Source organism: Haliotis rubra, unplaced genomic scaffold (genome assembly GCF_003918875.1).
Source record: "Haliotis rubra isolate DU_JTF1 unplaced genomic scaffold, ASM391887v1 Scf598, whole genome shotgun sequence".
Taxonomy (NCBI): domain Eukaryota; kingdom Metazoa; phylum Mollusca; class Gastropoda; order Lepetellida; family Haliotidae; genus Haliotis; species Haliotis rubra.
Window position 1 is genome coordinate 156407 of NW_025767299.1, and position 22314 is coordinate 178720.

The following is a 22314-nucleotide window of genomic DNA, read 5'->3' on the forward strand; positions in this document are numbered from 1 at the left end:
AATTCTGATTTCCGGTACATATATGGACGCCAGAATTCGTAACAGATCATAAGCGTCCGTGAAAAAAGCGTCAATATAGGTCATTTGTAATGCGCTTGAGTCCACATCACTTGACCATGCTCTAAGCGCAAACACAAGACAGTCAGTAGGGAAAATAGAGGAATGTCTTTAGGTGAGATTTTAAGCTTGAGAGAGTTGGAGCAGATTTAATGTCTGTAGGGAGAGAGTTCCACAGGAAAGTAGCTGAATGTTTGAAGGATCTATGACTGAAAGCTTTGAGTTTATCTGGAGGCACAACAAGAAGTGATTGGTCGCCAGATCTGAAAATCCTCGATGGGAGTAGGGTGAGACAAGGGCATGGAGGTAGAGTTGAGCAGTTCCATAATGCTTGGTAGGTTAGAGTTGAAATCTTAAACTCTATTCTTTCACTGATTCTCAGCCAGTGGAAGAACTTCAGTGTAGGCTGGATATGACTTGTTAGTTTTGTGCGGGTGATCATCCTGATGGAAGTGTACTGCAGTTGGTTGTTGGTAATACCAATCAAGAGACTATTGCAGTAGTCTAACCGCAACAACACTAAGGATCTCATCAGTGTAGCTGTGGTGTACCCGGGGAGAAGGTGATGGATAGAACCAATGTTCCTCAGGTGGTGGTGGCAGATCTTCGATAGGTGGTTAATATGCTGTTCCATGGATCAATTCTCTTCTAAAAACACACCTAGGTTTTTAACACGATGAGACTCAGGAATCAATTTGGAGATGATCAATACCACATTTCTGGATTTAGAAGTGATAGTCATGAGTTCAGTTTTTGCGCTATTTTGTTAAAGTATGTTCAAAGACATCCCGCATTTAACACCTTTCACTCACAAATCTCAGTCTGACTGGGGGTCACTGGTGAAGTTATCCATGAGCTGAGTGTCGTCAGTGTAAAAGTGATGGGCAATACGCTGGTCACTGATGAGAGAGTCGCGTGGTTTGGTTTAAAAGGTAAACCGGAGTGACCTAAGGACAGAGCCTTGGAGTACTCCACACTTCAATACAGTAGCAGGTGACATGGTGTTCTGTACACATACAGACTGGGTTCTGTCCTGTAGATAGGAAACACAGCACTTGAGGGCCGTCCCGTGGATACCGTAAACTTTTTCCAACTAATCTGCCAGAAGTTGATGATCCACAGTATCAGAGGTGGAAGACTAAAAGAATTCGTATCTACTTGCATCTACTGAGTCATTAGTGTCAGGTCGTGAGCAATGGGGCCCGACAGCATGACAAATCGTGGGAGATCGCAACACATCTCAACAGAGCGTGGTGGTGTTTTTTGGTCCACGATTGATTCTGATTACCACGATTTGAAAGCACGATTAGATGTCACTTTGGTGTTTTTGAAACTTTTGAAAGTTTTCGATGATCAACACGAGTGCCAAGACTCAAGACTTGATAAAATCTGATAGTCTCACCATGATTAGTCCACGATTAAGACCATGATTTCAATCGTGGCACGAATTTTGATAGTGTCAACATAGCATTAGCTTTTTCTGTGAATATGTATCTTGGAAGGATTTTATTTTGGTGTAATCTAGGGGTATACCACAGTAATTTGCCTTGGGTTCAGTATACCGTCATGCAATCCAAAATTTGGTATTTTCGGTTTTTGTACCGTCATTTCTATCTAGTCATAAAATGCCAGTTTTGTTCATTCAAAAAAAACAAAGATTATAGTTGTCTTTTTTCCATGTTATTAAACAATGTAATGTTTGGCTGTTCTTGTCAATGTTTTGCATTGTGATCATATCTCATACACCGAACTGAAGGCCTTGTACTGCAATACGAACCATCCCGTGGTAGGAGTGTACTGTTTCACCCCTAGTTTAATGTGAGTTCCTGTTCATTTTGATTGGGGCGGTGGGGTAGCCTAATGGGTAAAGCGTTGGCTCGTCACGCCGAAGACCCGGGTTCGAATCCCCACATGGGTACAATGTGTGAAGCCCATTTCTGGTGTCCCCTGCCGTGATGTTGCTGGAATATTGCTAAAAGCGGCGTAAAACCAAACTCAGTCAGTCATTTTGATTGGGATGGATTTTGTCACTGTTGATCCTCTATCATAATGTTTGCAGTTTCTTGGTAAAACATGCTGAAACTGATACTTTTCTCACTTGTATAAATCTCCTCATCAGCATCACAACTAGATCAGTTCACCAGATTGTCAGGTCACACAACTGATTTTTACACATTAGTGACACATGGAATTCCAGTACAAATAGGTCCCCAGTACATCCTCAAGTTTGTTGATGATGAGACAATTCAGTGACTTGTTTGTCTGGTCGCTACACTGATCTGGACTTTGATGTAGCTACAATATTGCTGACAGTGGCATTACTTAAGTGGATGTCCAAGTGAAATGAACAGATTCCTATAGAATGATAAGGTCACACTGATCCAATGAACTATTTTAGCTGATGGAATGGATCAGTGATCCCACTTACTGATCTTGGTTACATCAAGTGGGAGGCAATGGGCAAGCAGGTGTTTTGCTGCCTGATGTTCAACAGGATCACTTGATGTTTTGTGTGTGAAAACTCTTGACTTTTTATCCCCCGCAAAACACATGGTATTAAAATGGACTCCATCCGTGTGTGCGCCCGTGCACATTTGTCTTTTCCGGAGCAGAACTTTAAAACCGTTCACTATTTCTTCACCAAACTTGACGCATAGATTGGTCTAGTGGTGTACTGGTGCCTTTTGGTAGTTGGGGTATTCTGAATTAAATGTTTTTGGTGTTCCCTTGGCAACAAGTTTGACTTAGACTAAAATTGGTGGTAGTGCTCTTCTCCGGAGCAGAACTCTAAAACCGTTCAATGTTTCTTCACCAAACTTTGCAAATACATACATCTGGTGGTGTACTGGTGCCTTTTGGTAGTTCTGGAATTCTGAATAAAATATCTTTGCATTTCCATGCCAACAAGTTTGACTTAGACTGAAACTGGTGATAGTGCTCCTTTTTTGTAGCAGAACTTTTAAAATCTTTCAATACTCTCTTCTACGTTTCTATATACACACCAAAACATTTGACAGTCATAACTCGTAGACATATTCATGGAGAGTATTTTGCAGTTGCGGGGGATATTGATGACTTTGTCTTCTTGTTCACCAAGTTTCAGTTATTGGTACAGTTTGAGAGAGGACTGGCATGTTGTCAACAAATAAATGTAAAAATGGAGCTATTCTGTAAAGTAAGAACATCTGGATATGTATCTTCGATAACATTCTTCTTGTTCTTTTATACGACTCTTTGCATATAGATATTATATTGTCGCTGTGAAAAGGCAAGCATAGCCTGGTTATCTTTAATCGGAGAGTACAGAGTTGTCAGGAAACTACATTATTCTGAAGATTAATTTGTTGATTCAATTTTCGTGGGATATCTAATAGTCTCCCAGTGGTAATCGCTGATGCAAGCAAGATCTATCGGTTGACTGATTTTTTTATCACTTTCTCGTTTTTTTCAAGAAGTATATGTATAACCAGTTCCCTCCCATTTAGTGAACACAATACAGTATACATCAGTTGTCACCTGAATAACTCAGCTTCAGGTTGTGCGTTCTGTTCTACTGACCAGGAAACCAGCATGTCAATAGCACAGGTAATAGCTGTTGCTTATGCGACCGCTGTCTAGAGTGTCTATTTATAGCTTCCCAGCTTCTGACCTCCATATCAAGGCCACAATGATCTATCAAGAGACATGGATCCATTGAGAACCTGCCTTGCTCTGTTCATGTCTATTGATTATATGGGACAGACACGTCCTGTGTTCAGCATTGCATGGCCAGGAATTCCCCACAGTGTTGTTACTGTCCCAGTGCTGTATGAAGCAATAGGTGGTGGCTGGCTGATGTCTTCATCCAGAGGAGTGATGTCTCATCAAAACAATGTGAACTCATGACAGCATTCTTCAGGTATGACATGAGAACTTTTAAAGTTTTTGTGATTGCAGCATAATGTTAAAGATGATTATGATTCATATTTTTTAATGCTATGGTATTGCGGGAGAAATATCATTGTTGTTATTTGGTGGTGTGTTTACTCATCATGCTGAAGGCTTAGAACACTACAGTACCTTGGGACACAGACATGTAACGTTGTACGTAAACTGGGCACCCTCATTTATATACAAAAAGCCTACATAACTGTTGAAAACGAGTACCACTAGTTCTTTCAGATTTGCTGCCAGAGTATTGACTGTGTGTGACTTATGACACTTGTAGAGCTAAGATCAGTTTGTGGAACAGGGTCTTGAACCAGTCCTTTAGTGCTTCAATTTAGCCACAAACTGGAACTGCATGGAACTGACAGAAGATGTAAACATACTGAACATTTGTGTCTTATTCAAGCAGTTCCAGCTACAAACTGTGACAGCTAACAAGTTCTCTGGACTCGTCTTAAGAAGTAAAAGAAAATAGAAATATCTAAGGCTGACCCTAGTCTGCAGGTCCTGAAGCTCACTCGCAATCATTTCACAAATCATTATTGGACATATTTGTTTGCTGGGTTTATTAATCTCGTTATGTTCACCACAAGAGCTTGGTGCTGTAGTGGCATTGCTACATATATAAATCATTAGCCATCCGGTTATAACACAGCAGTGTTGGGTGTTTTCTCTTCTATTAAAAATATATGTTGACAGTTTAGTAAAGGGTATTGTGTTTCTGAGGTGAACTAGTCTTTCTTCCAAGGAAGACATCAAAGAAGGCAGACTGTATGATGAGACCCCTATAATCCAGTTGGACAGTTTACATCACACAAGGGGAGATTGGAGCTGAAAGCGTGGTTGAAATCAATTTTGATGCACTTTGATCGTACCACCTCCGTGATCAATCTGCAAGCCAAGTTACCACCAGACCTTGGATAGAGACATCAAACAGCCACTTGCTTGGTGCTGGCTACAAATACGACACTGTGACAATGATGGATGTCAATATATTTACAGTGGCTGCACTTTCACTTCTTTTATCACATCCTTCATGTTTATAGTATCTGTCTGTACAAAGACTTTTTGAGTTGTATCATAATGGAGTGGAAACATCCCTGCAGATGTATGGTATATAGTTGCCAGGTTACAAATGAGCAAGACTCTAAATGTGATCTTGATTTTTCATCCAATTTTATTGCCTGATGCATGTACGTATTTGTGAGTCACATCCTAATTACAAGAAATCCATCAGCCTCTAGACACAGTTAATGTGGGTGCGGTCTGGTGCTCGCAGAGTAGGGAGCTTACATTATTTGATATTCATTTTCCAAAATGCTATTAGCATTATCTGTATACTTAATTACTGGCTATTAAATGCAGTTTGTTATTTTGATCTTTCAGTGAAGAATATTCAGATCTATAGTGTCTGTTATTTCTAGATTTCCATTTACAAAGCCGAGCTCAATATGTCCTGTGTTAAACTGTTAGGGTAAAATTCAGTGTGTTTTTTTAATTCAGTGAAGGATAACAGATGTGACTAAGGGTATTGAATGAGTTGTTGACAGTGTGTCCATGTTCCTACCCCCTGGTTCATTAGCAGTATCGTGTGGCGCACCAGATGACACACCCGCTGTAGTGGTGGAGTAGTCAGCTATGAAATTAATTTGGTGTGTTGGATGGAAGTGGCAGCGATCAAGCTGTGGCCTAACCATAGTCCGCATGGTAATGAGGGACAAGATATTCACCCTCAGCTTGGTTCTATTGATTTTTTTTCTTGCTGTTTATTGTTAATACAACTGAATGTGACAACAAGTTTCACCCTGTGCAATTTAGGCTAGTTCCAGATGTTTTTTATGGGATGTTGGAAGTTCAGCGAGATGCATGCAAAATGCCTGGCAACACCTAATGGCGTGGGCTCTATGGTTTTTTGTATTGTGTGTATGTGGCAGGAGACGCTTGTTTGACCTGTAAGCTTTGTATGATAAGCTAGTGTAGGCGAACGACCTACTCGAAGCCCCTTGCCACCACTGGGCCAGCATAGCAAGCTTCAACATGAAAAGGATTAGTCTAGGCTGGAATGGAGTTCGTGATAGTGTTAGGGAGGAACAGATTTAATTCTGTAGTTGTATATCCTCTTTAGATGGCTTCACCGAATACTCGCCAAGATCTATGCAAGGCTGACCTGAAATAAAAAAGGAAGTTTGATTGATTTTCATGGCAGAGTGAAATATTTTGGAATGTTTCACGAGATGATGAAGGATGATGTGAGGAAGTACTTCAGCTGTGTGTACTTAATGCATACTTAACTCACCATGGTGTTATTGATGTGCAAGAGGAAGTGTGTGATGAAGAATTACTAAAAGTGCATCGTGGGCATATCTGAACATGTAGACTTGAAGCTGTTGATTTCTGGATACATGTACCATGATGAATTTACTTCATTGTACTTGATGAGGAGCTTTCTCTTAAGAAACAGAAGGGTGATTTGTGTGACGACTTTTGTACATTATCTACAACATATTTCAAATAGATTTTAGGTTAAGACATATTTATGAGATAAAGTTCTTTTCAGAATTATATTTAAATTTTCAGAACTCAAGGAGTTGAAAGGTCATGTTAAATTTGCAATGTTTATATATATTTTTGTCTGATATCATTCGATCATGTTTAACAGTATGTCTCTGACAACTTCCTGAAGCTTGTGTAAAGTAGTATTTCGGCAAGTATAGCTGGGTAATTATATCAAATGCAGTTTCTTAAGAGAGACATAAAAGTTTGTCGTTCTGGCTAAACCTGGTCTGAGAAACTGTTTTTCTATAACAATAAGCAGTTCAAGTGCCACTTTTGCTGACTAATGGCTGTCAAGTTATGAACATGCTCTGTGTCCTCCAGACAACCTGCTTGTTCTGTATCCAAATGAATCTAATCGTGCACTTTTTCCACCTGCTGAGCATTGGTTTGAATCCTGATTGTGATACTTGATCTGTCAGCACCATCAGACCATGAGAATTTTCTGTGGATTTCTGGGATGTTTGTTTCATTTTTAACGTTTTTGAGATCAATGTAAATCTGCAGTAAATGACCACCAAGAACCCCGGCTAAATTTTTCAATGTTTCTTGTGCGTTGCCGTTCTCATGTCTGCACCATACATGTGTCAGTGAGTTTCACCAAAATAGTAAAATTCTGTCAGTTCAGGCTCTCCTTCCAGTGTTTGGGCTGATAACTCAGTGGGGCTCCTTTTCAATTGCCAAAATTACGTATAATTTCAGATACAAAGTCTTAGACTAGGTGCACAGAAACATCAAAACAAGCTGATAAATTTTACATCAATATTCAGACCAAGTGCATGATTGAAGATACAAATCACTGTTGACCAAATAAGGCATTCACTGATACACACTTGCATCTTCTATGGAATAACATGCCTATATTTGTTGATTTGTGTAATTTCAAAAAACATCTCATGTTCCATACAGATGGGCTCAAATCGTTTCTGATTCATCGTGGTTCGTGATGGCGTACATAATAATGTAAAAAGTGTAATTGAATTTTGCTGGTGAATGTATTAATAGCGTCTGGAGCAGATATTCTGCATAATGATGTTAGGTTTGATGTGGAGTTGCCTGGTACAGCTCATCATGCTGAAGTCCGGGGGCTCCCCATGGTTTACACACTCCCAGCTTCATGCTTGGTATATCCTGTCTTACTCAAGTAGTTCACTTTCTAAGTGTGCCTGTAGCGTGAATATGATAAGATCCTTGTGAAGCTGTTAGCTGTAAGTTGATCTGTTTCTTCTCTTCCCCTTCACAGGTGAACAATGAAGAGAAGTGGGAGGACATCCAGGGAGAGTTCAGGGTGCCCAGGAGCTGCACAAATGGAGCCCAGGCACTCAAGTTTGTCTATGTCAGGTGAGTACGCAGCCTGCATTGAGGGCATTTAATGAGGCTGCTTTTAGAAAAACTAAATTCAGCTTCTGTTCAAAGTTGGTTGAAGATTTGCATATGCTTCTGATGTGTGTTGCCTGGTATTACATCAATGTTTAGTGGATAGAAAACTGGTTATGAAGCCTTGTCAATGATAGGTTGACTTACGTATAATGGCAGTGTGTAAATTGTGAAATAACCACATGCTATGTGTAATATTGATAATAATTTCAATATTCAGGAATAGTTTGTCTCAGTTTCACAGGATACTTTCTTGATGTGCTATGACTTAAAAACACTAGATAGTTTCAGAATTTCCTTTAACTTATTTAATGTACAAGTATTACATTTGATTCAAATGTTAACAGCTATATATTTTCTGAGAAAACTTGTAAAAAAAAATAAGTAAAGATATATACTGTGAGAGTATTGAAAAGTCATTGTAATATTCAGTCAGATCTATGCTACACAGAACAGGTTAAGGTGACCCAATTCTTTTGTGTTACTATATGTAATCTGTCAAAGGAAAGAATCAAGTGTTCTTTGAATTTGAATATTATTTTACAGCAATCAAATTTTTGTGTGACAGTCATGTGGCAGTCAAACAGCTAGATGATCCACAGAAACAAATTAATCCCTCGGTAAACGCTAGATAATCCCCCTTGGTCAAGACAACGTAGTCTACAGATCATTACAGAATCGAAGTATAAGTAAAATAGGTAGTTTTAGGAACACTCACTAGTCCCTCCACATGTTCACAAATCCAGCACAAATGGTTTTGTGGCCATGTCTCTCCATGCACTCCCATGGAATCACCACAGAATATGTGCAGAGATCTTGGTTGGATATCCTGTTATGTAAATTTTGTGAGAACGATATATGGTGTCCCCTGCAGAGACGATGTTTCAATATTGGTAAAACTATGTTAAACACTCCTCACTTGTTTGGAAAGATATGTTGTGGGGCTGGATTTGACTTGAGTGATCCTGTCCCCTGCATGCCTGCCTCCCTCCCTCACATTGACCCAGTGACAGTGTTGCTATAACTGGTGCTCAGCTAATCAGGTCAGGGTCTACCAGCCTGCTATATATAGAAGTTCTCACTCCCACTGCTATGTTGTGGCTGAGAATCATTGACCCACAATCAATGATCAGGCTGTACTCACAACAACACAGCAAGCTGAAGCCACAAGTATGTCGTGGGGCTGTGCAGTGGAAGGCAAGGGTACTGTAGCTCACTTGCTTCACTGTACAAATGCATATGTAAGACTACGGAAATGGCAGCAATGTAAAACAAAGTAAGTTTTTCTTGTACCGGTTTCTATTGGTATCACAGGATGCTGGTCTTTTGATGTTGTATAGGTCGAGTTTAAACCTATTTTGAGGAAGTCAGTTTGTTTATCAGCTTGATGATTTGGATTTTAAATATATCCTGAACAAAACATGTTAGAAGATAAGTTTTAGAAATTGTGTGTACTCGGTATCCTATCCACTGTAACAGTATCCTCACACGTATTTGTGATCCCAAAACTTGTTTGTTCTGTATACTTGACAGTAGAGTATCCTGTCAACTTCATGAAAATGTAGGCACTACAATGACCTTTTGTGTAATGGCAGTTGTTGTCATATCCTGATGATATTGGATGTTACTCAAAATACAGTCACTGGTTTGTCTGGCTGGTCAGTCAGCATATTCTGTGGTCATTAGAATGGAATATTATTGAATGTGACATTATACTAAAAATAAGCAAGTCAACCACTTTCTTGGATGAGGCTGGATATTTATGGCCTGGCTGGAATATTTGTGAATGTATCTAAAGAATGGCCATTTACTTTTCCTTAGTCATCTGCTGATAAGTGTTAGTACTTTAGGTTTGCTCTATCCATGCTTGCATCAAATGTCAAATGTTTACTTCCTTAGTGGTGTGTCTCCCATGATGCTGACACTCTGATATAAATGAAATGTGTTTAATATATCGTTAAATCCCCCCATACGTCATTTCAAGTGGTATTTTCCTGATGCTTGTCACAGCTTTTGGATTTAATTTTCTCACTATTTTATGCCTGAATCTTGTCATGCACAAATTTTCTGTAACTGGAAGGAAGTTTTTTAGTGATAACATGTGAAACCCCTATTCAGCATTTTGTGTAAACACTAAGGCTGTGTTGGGTCTTGACAGAGGTATTATCAGTTCTGTGTACTTGCCAATAAGTTTCTTACATTAAGGCTGTCTGGACACTTAACAACAGAGTGAGTAATGCTGTGTAGTATGGTTGTTAAATGTAATGTCAGAAGAAATGTCCTCACTAAATGTCAATGTGTGCCATATTTTCACAGACATGCGCTGCAAGAGGTATATTTTGTACATTCCACTGTGAATAGTCACACACTCCTCCTGACAGTTTCCGTCAAGTGAACATCATTCTGAATAACTCTGCATTTTATAAACATTGATTTTGTTTAGATGCCAGACAAGATGGGGCATGAGTGTGCTGCCATTATATTTCCATGCTTTACAATGTTTAACTAAAGTACAAACACTTTTCATGCTGTTGTCAGTGGTTGGCAGCATAAATTTCACATGTACCTTTCATTGGGGATAGGTTGAGTGCAGTTGTTGACCTAGTCACACCCCAGTGAGTTGGATGTTGTGTCTTACTCGTTCAAACCTGGTATCAACCATGACTATGACATCTGTGTCATCTGTTCAGTGATTAGTACAATATTTGTTGTGTCCCCTTCCCTAAATAAAGTAGCGATATTACTGCTAGCAATAGCAATGTAGCACCTTACTCCATGCTTCAGATTGCATGCATCCACAGTCTAAATGATCACAGGACCCCTGATTTCAAAGTTAACAGTGGATCATTCAAGTCAGTCTACTTACCACTTTGCGACAGGATCTTAAAATGAGTTTAACATGTTCATTGCAGTTAGTTTGTAACTTTACTTTGTGTCTGTAGGTACCTACACATTTACGAGAAAATCCACTTCCTTGGCCAAGATCCCGACCGGAATGATGAAGACGATGGTCACCCAGCACGGAAAAAGCTGTGTACACCAACATTTGGGGTTCCCCTCACCTACAACTATCATCATCATCAGCTTACAGGTAAATATAAAGTGGAGAAACACCAACTCCTATATGCATGTATTGTTACACAACAACCATCCTTGCTATGGTGATTTGTTCCAACAGCAGGAGTTTGGTTAATATTTATGTCTGAACCCCGTCTGGATGGGCAAACATGTGAATAATGTCGTGTTATGTGCACTTAAGTTGCAGTTTGAGCAAATGTTACAAACTTTTTTGCTCTTGATTTGAGATGATCTGTTCTTGGGTTCTTGTGGAAGTGCGTTTCTAAATGTCAACTTTAGGTCAAACTATTTTGGGTTTTATATCAAAAACAGAGATGCTCATCAATAATGTGCTGTGTCCACTTGTATGTTCTGGGGCTATCTAGATAAGATCAATATGCTGCATGTGATAACGAAGCACATACAAATTGGTATTATCAAAAATGTGTATTTACTGAAAACATTTACCGACTATTTATAGCCAGAAATTGTTTGGCATGGAGTCAGGCCAGTGGGAAAATTCCAGAAATTCTCTGAATGAAGAATAAAGACTAGAGACTGTTTTGATTGTAGTTAAAATTCAGCATATTTTATTCAGTGTCACATGAACTGGGCGCATGGTATCACATAGAACTTCTTTACTTCATTAGAGTATGTCAATAATGATACAAGTTCTCCAAGTTATTACAAGAAGGGAAGCTAGGATCACAACAAGAGCCTGTAAAGGGAAGCTGGGATCACAAAATATGTCAACGAAGGGAAGTTATGTCTGACAATATAAGACAATGAAGGAAGCTATGATCACAAAATACACCAGTTAGGAAAGCTAGGATCACAAAGTGAAAAACCAATTATGGGAAACTAGGATCACAAAATATGCCAATTAAGGGAAACTAGGATCACAACATGTGATATTTTTTCATACAATACAAATAATGTGATTGAGCATTGTCATTGTCCCTTAGACCTTGAGAAGAAATCAAGAGTCTTCATATGGATGGTAAAAAAATGAAAGAAACACTGTGATAGACAGCACCCTTGATTTCTGTGATTACCAAATTGTATCAGCTGTTTTACAATTACCAAATGTGATTGTCTTTTAAGATGAACCGGAAATAGCAATAAGCAATGACAGTTTTCCCCCAATGATTCAGTTAAAAACTACGAATTTGATAAATTTCAATGCTACGGTTTGGAGAAATTACTACGATATGTATTTCAATTAATTAGAATCATGACATATATATTTACTCTGTTTTTTTACCAGTTGTGTTTTAGGAATGGAACTATTACATTAGATCCTGTTTGATATAAACTACTATCAGTTTGGTTGTAAAATCAAACCCTATTGCCTGCTTGTAGAATGCGCACCCCGCATGTGTTTTCTGGGAATATAGAGCATTATGCTGTAGAAAACATGTTAAATCTAACTCAGTTGTTTGAGGTTCCGAACAGTAGGTAAATGTGACTTGGTATTAAGTAAATTGTTTAACATAATAAGATAGACTCAGTTTGCCTGAGGGAGCAGATTTAACCTCCCTCACTGGTGACATTTTGTGGGATGGGTTTTGCTCTTTAATATGCTCTCTGTTTAATACTACAACCTTATCTTTCAGATGCGGTGCGGCAAACATATAGCCTGTCTCAAGATCTCTTGAAACCAAGTGAATATGATAAACTGGAAAAATCATTATTATCGGGATTACCAAATGAAGTTGACTTTGTTGTGAATGTGTGTACATTATTATCCAATGAAAGCAGACATGTGTTAACGCTCAAGAAATCTCACCAACTTGTCGATTTACTCTTGGCGCATATAGGAATATTTTCAGAGGGTGAGTACTTTATCATGTTTGATTGAATTTTTTTCATGCAAAGATGTCATGTATTGTTAGCAACCAAATATTATTCCATCCTGTCTTCTGCTTATTTCTGGTGGATTGTTGAGGTAGCCACTACATTTCGGTATGTCACAAGTAGTCATATTGAGGCAGTGGGGTAGATTAGTGTAGTGATTAAAGCACTTGATTGTTGAACCAAAAGGGCACAATTCTCTACACAGGGTACAATTTGTGTGAAGCCCATTTCTGGTGTCGCTTGCAGATTGTTTGCAGGAATATTGCTAACAGTGATGTAAAACTAATTTGCAATCACGCACTTGTCTTTAAAGGTCCTGAATCCTTTTGTAATACCACTCTGCTTCATTTATTTAGTTTTAATGAAAACCAGGACATTGATTCTCATTTGAGATGGTTAACTTGTCTGAGCCTCTGTTTAACCCAGTAGAAGATGTTTTGTATTCTCCTATTAGTGTGGATGCCAGTCTCAGTACCAGTGTTTGAATGATTGCTTTTAATGGAGTTGACTGATGAAATCTGTCCTGAGTTTTCAGATTTGTATTAGTTTAAACATGAGATAGAGATGTCTATTCGTTACTTGGGACAACCCCAGGCTGATGTTTCCAGGCGTATTTGTTATTACTTCATGTTGTGTATCATGAACTGCAGCACAAGATGTTAGATTTTTCTCTCCGTTTGCTTTCACACATGTAATAATGTTAAGTAGGTTTGTGTGGTTCAGTTTTTGTTTTCCCCATGCTAGGAAATTTGATAGCGTTGCTGTTATTTAAATAGCTCAGCGTAATAGTCAACATCCAACACCTGTTGAACACCTGTTCAGTGTTATCTGCATCCAGTAGGCATCAGTCTCACTAGGATTACTGTGAATGTGTCAAAATAGGTCTGCTGTCGATTGAGCCCTGATGTTAGAGTCGTGTATCTTGCAGTTGTCATATTTAACATGCATGTACACCCAAGCCGTCTAACTGCTCTGTAATATTGGCCAGCCATCTGAGGATCGGTCATATTTAACATGCATGTACACCCAAGCCATTCAACTGCTCTGTAATATTGGCCAGCCATCTGAGGATCGGTCATATTTAACATGCATGTACACCCAAGCCGTCCAACTGCTCTGTAATATTGGCCAGTCATCCCAGGGTCGGTCAAATTTAACATGCATGTACACCCAAGCCGTCCAACTGCTCTGTAATATTGGCCAGCCATCTGAGGATCGGTCATATTTAACATGCATGTACACCCAAGCCGTCCAACTGCTCTGTAATATTGGCCAGTCATCCCAGTGTCAGTTATCTATCTTACAACTTGTGAAAATGGTATGCCTGAGACAAGGAATGAAAAAGCAGATCTCAGAATATATCTTTACCATGACCCAGGATTCACCCTAGGAAATACAGTCTTCACTCAACAAGATCTATATCAAATCTGTGTTGACATTCCTCCGATTCATCAGACTGCAACACCAGATTCACCAAACAAGAAAATGTTTATGAGAAAGCTGCTAAAACATAATGGAGCTGGAATAGGAATCGTGACGCACTATAAACTTGAGCCAATAGTCTGAGGGCTGAGTCTTCTCATGAATGTTTGGACTTGTATGCACAGAGAATAGTAGCCCATGTACTGACACTTAAATCTGCTGCAAGTTATCACAAGAGACAGTTTTGGACTGGAGATGTTTTTGAACAGTCTGGTTTGTAGTTGGTGTTTCGTGTTGAATACAAATAAATCTAACATTAATCACACTCTTTGAAATTCATCAGATGTGGCTCATGATTGAGTAATAGCTCCTCACCCTTGAGTCTTCATGCTGCACAAGTGATAGACATGCAACACATGAACAAGAAGTTAGTCATGCCTTGAGACATTTGTCATTTCCAAAAGCTCATTTTATGTTTTCAAGCTTTATGCCTTCCGTAATGCAAAGTTATGTGTATATCTAGATGGATTTTGTCAGCAGGAAAATATTTCACTTTTATGGATGGAATTACTTTTCTCCAGTCAGGTTTTACTTCACATACATGATCTGTCATCATGATTGATGGAGTTCTGGTCCTAATTTATCCTCAATTTATCCTGTATTCTGAGAAGAAACAAATAATGTTTGTTACAAGTGAACGCTACCACATTTCAGGCATTTCAGCATGTAATGAGAAAGCACTGCCAAATTCTTTGAGCAAAATGCTGTAGAATGTGGAGTTCTTTCTGTAAACATGTGACACTCGGGGCAGCCTGAACATGTTGTTACAGTGCGTGGCATATCTCAACATTAGTCACATAACTTGTCTACAAGTACTGCACACAACTGGAGGCCGAGTGCACCGTGGTCACTCTTATTCTAGCAGCTAAATGTCTATAAATAGGACTCAACGAAAGTTGTGTATTCAAGGGGGTGGACAAGGTAATCCATAGTTTTCTGTAACCTTGCTGTTCATTCTTAGTTATAGATTTATCAAAGTGTCCCAATTCATTAGATATTACCAGTTATGACATACGTGTACCCTAGAGCACCATTCCAAGCCCTGTCAAACACTCTCAGATATGCTGATTAATGTTCTAATGTACATCAACGCTATTAACTTGAATTTTTAAAGTGCATTGTTCTCAGTCCCTAATATGGCTAGTACATATTTTAAAGCAGCATCAGTCCCTTACCATCCAAATGTTTGGTATAAATGGTTACTGAAACACTGAAAATAATACCTCAGGTTCAATGTGTAACATGGCCCTTTATGTGACATGCTCAACAAAGTCGATTGTTGTTCCTGCTATCAACCACAGGCGGGCCCTGACTCTTTTGTTTACAGGCTGCAAAGATGTGGCTGGAATATCAATAGCTGCTGCAGCATACAATGATATTCTCTGGCTTAGTCATCCCCGTAACAGATTGGAATGTAGAGATGTTTGATATTGTCAGCTGGTATCCGGGACTTGTTGCGATGGATGTTATTGTATAAGTATGTTTTTATAAACTGGAATCTAAAAGAAAATGTTCTACAACATTACCCTACCAACACTATTTTCAGGAGCAGTCAACCCTAACTTTTTCATCCGGTGTGCTGACTGTTTGTGACAAGACAAAGATCACATATGATAATAGACTCCAAACACTGCCAACTTTGCAGTAGTATTCCAACACAGCTGCAGAGTTTTTGAATTCTTATTTAATAAAATACTACAAACCTTCAAGCTGATCTTAACTGGAACCACATTATTTTTAATAGGCCTCTTTACTGTTACAGCTCTGTGTTAACATTGGAATGTAATGTGCAGTCTTCTGTAAACATGGTCAAACTATAATTTTGTAGATCGCTTTCCCCCTTTAGGTACAGATTATAGAACCGTGTCACAAGCAAACTCAGAAGTCTGCTTTTGGCTTCATTTACTGTAAGTGCTTTCTTTAAGTGTTTTCCAAATGCAACTCTTAAAGCATATGACATTCCTTTCTCCATTTTAAAGACATCTAACCCAAAACAAGAAGTAGATTGTATGGTTCAGACTATCTCAGGAGCATTTGAATCACAATCACATTGTGATGATGCCAGATGTTCACGAAAATTTGAGGAAATCCTGCGTCACTGATGGCAGATACCAGTAATAACATGCTACCAGGCCATTGTTGAATATATTTATGGTAGGCTGAATGTCCATTAAAGTTGTTGTGATCATGGTGGTGCATATGTCTGAATTTTAAGTACCAATAGGTAGAAGTTAAAGTCAGAAGAAAATAGTCTTTGGCATGCATATAATATTATGAAGGATAGTGCACATTATATCGTTAAAAAGAAAACTGAGGGAGTATTTAGAAAGAAAAGTGCATGAAACTTAAGTGTCAGTGATATATTCACTGGCAGAATTGCAGATGCAGGGCAAAACACACGCAGGGCTAAACACGCTCACTCACTCACAATGTGGCATGTTGGGGTGGTGGATTTCAAACATCTGGGCTTGGGCTGTTTCTGTTTTTTCATGTGATGCATGTAGTATACAAGTCAACTGTTTCAAATCTTTTACAGCAGACTTTTTCCATATGTACTGATATGTACCATCACTAGCAAAACGTTTTGCAAAACCCTGGAAGTGTTTTACTGTCTACAGGCCTTGGGCTTGGGACAAATGATTTAGTGAGAGAAATGAAGTGGAGTACCGGTAGTACTTGACAACCTCTGTATGGTATTAGATGATGATAGACCCACTGTGTTTAAAGTGTTGAGCATGCAGGATGTGGCTTGATTAATAGACACACAAACAATGCATTCTATATGTTTGTTTGTTTATATTGATATACATTATTTCTGTATGTTTTTATGACTACCAGTATGTCACTACTATCAGTTACAGTGACTGACCTGTCTCATACTTACCAACCAATTCCCATTGATTTTCCCACCTTTGGAGAATGGAATGAAAGTATGCTGAGATGCTTGGTTCCAGGAAGGTAGTGGAGATGTTGATACACAATTAATCAGCTGGGAACATGTCTCCCTGCTTAATTTAGCCCAAGCCTCTACCTCGGTGAAGTTATGTCAGATGTAACCAAGTTAGGTAACTTGGAGTCAAATTTTATGCTTTCTGCAAGGTTCTTTGTTGTTGTTTAATGCCTCGCTCGGCAGTTTTCCAGAAATATGTTAGTTCATCTATAAATAAGGACCAGACAATCCAGTAATTGACACCATGATGTTCGGTCTACATAGCTGGGATATGGAGACATTCATCCCTCAAGTCTGATTACCAGATCCTGTTAGTTTCCTCTTATGACAAATATATTCATCTCCTACAACATGGGTTTTATCTTGCAACAAAATAATGTATAAAATATGTTTAGCTGTTTACATTCTACTTTGTAATTTCCTGTGTGTACATTTGTATTTATGTGTTATATTGATTCATAATAAATTTCTTCCCCTTTTTGCATGTTTAGATTGAATTCAAAATTGTATCTCAAATTTAATTAAGATTCAACAAATAAGGCTTTGCTTGTATACATTTAACTGGAAATGATATCTAAGATTCAATGGCATTTAAGGAAACGTAAGTTTTGATCAAGAACTTAGCTGTATGTTTCTTTATACCTGCCCGAGGAAGGCACTAGTGCATGGATTTGTTGGTCAGAATGATTATGTTGGTTTTTGTTTAGTACTTGTAACATTGCTTGAGGGTTAGTCACAATAATTTGAAAACAGAAATGTCAAGTCTAATTTTGTATGAGGGATGACTTATTACCATGTCCATGTTTGATTGATGTAGAAGATGGTTTGTAGTTGGTTTTCATCATGTGTTTGCATACATTTCAAGATTGATACATTGTTAGAATATAGCAATGGACACAAAGAAATTTGATTGAGGTTAGTGTCTGTTACTCAAGCATTACTCTGTTATTGTACATTCATTGACTTGACACCTTGTTGTCTCCCCCGGTCATGGTGTCCTATCACGAACTAGCCTGGTAGTATCCATGGTAAGCACACATGTGCTGGTGACTTTCTCTAAACTGATATGTACAAATACTTCACTATCTTGACAAAGTGACATGCTTAGATGTAACTGAGACAATTATACAAGGGCTGTTAGAACCCAGCCTATACTCTTCATTATCCACAGATATGTTCACACAAAACATATCTGCAGGCTATCCTTTTTTACTTCAATTACCAAGCTGTGACGATTTGTGTCCCTTGACCAAACATTTGAAAGAACATATCCTATTCTCATCAGGGTTTTACATCATACATAATTCCTGAGTGTTTGTTCCAACAATTTTGTAAACTACTCCCAATATATTTTCATATAAGTCGTAGCTGATGCAATAAAAAAATTCAAGTAAGTGAACCGGGAAGCCAAATAGCTCCAATAGATACAATAAGCAATTTCATACTGCAAACAGGAAATCAGAAAAACAATGTGCTATTTCTTCAGGTCTTGCTACTTTAAGAATTAATATTAGAATTGTTTTACTGACAAAATATTTTCATGACTCAAAAAATTAGAAAATGACTTCCAAAAACAATTTCTGTGAGTCTGTGTGTCTCCTATTTTTCAAATTCTATGTAAATCCCTGTCCTCGTGATGAGTATCATTGCCCATGTTGTTAACTGGCTTCCTATCCACATGCTGTAATATACTGGCTTCCTATCCACATGCTGTAATATACTGGTTTCCTATCCACATGCTGTAATATACTGGCTTCCTATCCACATGCTGTAATATACTGGTTTCCTATCCACATGCTGTAATATACTGGCTTCCTATCCACATGCTGTAATATACTGGCTTCCTATCCACATGCTGTAATATACTGGTTTCCTATCCACATGCTGTAATATACTGGTTTCCTATCCACATGTGTAATGCTGTAATATACTGGTTTCCTATCCACATGCTGTAATATACTGGCTTCCTATCCACATGCTGTAATATACTGGCTTCCTATCCACATGCTGTAATATACTGGTTTCCTATCCACATGCTGTAATATACTGGTTTCCTATCCACATGCTGTAATATACATGCTGGTTTCCTATCCACATGCTGTAATATATGCTGGTTTCCTATCCACATGCTGTAATATACTGGTTTCCTATCCACATGCTGTAATATACTGGTTTCCTATCCACATGCTGTAATATACTGGTTTCCTATCCACATGCTGTAATATACTGGTTTCCTATCCACATGCTGTAATATACTGGTTTCCTATCCACATGCTGTAATATACTGGTTTCCTATCCACATGCTGTAATATACTGGTTTCCTATCCACATGCTGTAATATACTGGTTTCCTATCCACATGCTGTAATATGCTGGGTTTTCCTATCCACATGCTGTAATATACTGGTTTCCTATCCACATGCTGTAATATACTGGTTTCCTATCCACATACTGTAATATACTGGTTTTCCTATCCACATGCATTATGTATATATGCTGGTTTCCTATCCACATGCTGTAATATACTGGTTTCCTATCCACATGCTGTATTATACATGCTGGTTTTCCTTCCTCAAACTGCAATATACTGGTTTCCTATCCACATGCTGCAATATACTGGTTTCCTATCCAAGTGCTGTAATATACTGGCTTCCTATCCACATGCTGTAATATACTGGCTTCCTATCCATATGCTGTATTATACATGCTGGTTTTCCTTCCTAGTACTGCAATATACTGGTTTCCTATCCACATGCTGTAATATACTGGCTTCCTATTCACATGCAGCAATGTACTGGGTTCCTATCCACATGCTGTAATATACTGGCTTCCTATTCACATGCAGTAATGTACTGGTTTCAATCCTCATGTTGTAATATACATGCTGGTTTTCCTTCCTCATACTGCAATGTACTGGTTTCCTATCCACATGCTGTTATATACTGGCTTCCTATTGACATGCAGTAATGTACTGGTTTTCTATCCACATGCTGGTTTTCCTTCCTCATACAGCAATATACTGGTTTCCTATCCACATGCTGTAATATACTGGTTTCCTATCCACATGCAGTAATGTACTTCCACATGCTGCAATGTACTGGTTTCCTATCCACATGCTGTTATATACTGGCTTCCTATTGACATGCAGTAATGTACTGGTTTTCTATCCACATGCTGTAATATACCTGCTGGTTTTCCTTCCTCATACAGCAATATACTGGTTTCCTATTCACATGTTGCAATGTACTGGTTTCCTATCCACATGCTTTCCTATCCTGTAATATACTGGTTTCCTATCCACATGCTGCAACATACTGGTTTCCTATCCACATACTGTAATATACTGGTTTCCTATCCACATGCTGCAACATACTGGTTTCCTATCCACATACTGCAATATACTGGTTTCCTATCCACATGCTGTAATATACTGGTTTCTCATCAACATACTGGTTTCCTATCTCATGCTGTAACATACTGGTTTCCTATCCACATGCTGCAACATACTGGTTTCCTATCCACATACTGCAATATACTGGTTTCTCATATCAACATACTGGTTTCCTATCCACATACTGTAATATACTGGTTTCTCATCAACATACTGGTTTCCTATCCACATATGCTGCAACATACTGGTTTCCTATGCACATACTGTAATATACTGGTTTCCTATCCACATGCTGCAACATACTGGTTTCCTATCCACATACTGCAATATACTGGTTTCCTTTCCACATGCTGTAATATACTGGTTTCTTGACCACATGCTCTAATATTCTGTCCACACTGGTTTCCTATCTACATCATGCAATATACTGACCTCTTGGGAGCAGACTGAATATTACTGGAAGCAAGTATCTTGAGATGAAATTTCATTATGACTTCATATATAAATAGATATTCTTCCACTTCAATATTTAAAATTCCATGTACAAGTGAAAAATAGAAAATTGAAATTATTCCCGAGTAAAATATGACTTTCAGTGGAGTCAGTCTGAAGGGTTAACAGAGCCACCATGTGGTATCGTCGATGAGCGATGGATCTGCATTTTAAGTGTGATAATGTTATGGTGTTCTTTCCTAGCTGTTAGTGTTCAGCACATAAACATTTCGGGAAGGCCATGAGGTCTTTTCTCCCTGTGCGAGGGAATACAGTATGAATATTTAAGGAATCCAGAACTGAAGCAATTAGTTTGTATTACAGTTGAAGTGAATGCTTCCAAACTCATGCTTCATGTTTCAAGAACAATTCTTCAAAACACTTTTACCATCCCTTAGAATTATCACGTTTTGTGGATGTAGCTCCTGCAAAGCTCATCCTCTCCTTTCAACTAATCATTGGGAACATACAGAATCAGGTTTTGCATGCTATTTGTGTTGGCAGAATATTTGGTAGTTCACATCACAAGTAAGACCTCGTATCTATCCCAGTAGGAAGATGCGAGAGTCAGTAAGACTGGGGCTTGTGCATCTAAGGGATAAGAGATCCCTGGTGTCATGGAGGTGGTATACTACCTATTGAATATTTTAACTCCTCACCAACACTGGGGCATATGTCATGGATGAGTGAATTAGAATGGTGGGTATTATGCAGAAGCGACACAGATTGAAATCTTTCACCATTTTGTGGTAGTGTTCACTGATCCAGATCTAGGATGGAGGTTGATTATATAGCTTGTCATATGTCCTGTTGTGTCTTTCAATAACTGAGATGACTTCCCATGAAGCTCAGTTTCCACCACAATTAATGGAACAATTCCACAACAAAAGTTTTGACAGATGCGATAGAGAATTCATTTGAAAAGGAAGGTTAGGAATACTGCATATAGTTTGGGCAGTGTGTACATATTAGGCTTTGCATTACATGTCCATGAGCAAAGTCGTTGTTGACAAATCCCAAGTCGTTGGTGCTAAAAAGGCAACTCTTATCATATTTTTATCGCATTTTGTCACCATAGACCAGTAGAGTTTATGTTCATCCTCTGGTTTGACATATGGCCTTCATTTGTCAGTGTCCACTGTCAGATATGTACTCTAGAAGGACCGTTGGAC

At 38.5% G+C, this 22314-nt stretch overlaps 1 protein-coding gene across 1 annotated transcript in view; it reads left to right on the plus strand.

Annotated features, from left to right (window-relative positions):
* LOC124255204 (AT-rich interactive domain-containing protein 2-like) overlaps positions 1 to 22314 on the plus strand; it is a 47195-nt gene that overhangs the window by 9851 nt on the left and 15030 nt on the right. Inside the window, 3 exon segments of the mRNA XM_046689042.1 lie at positions 7781 to 7878; positions 10857 to 11005; positions 12588 to 12806. Coding sequence (XP_046544998.1) covers positions 7781 to 7878; positions 10857 to 11005; positions 12588 to 12806 — 466 coding nt within the window.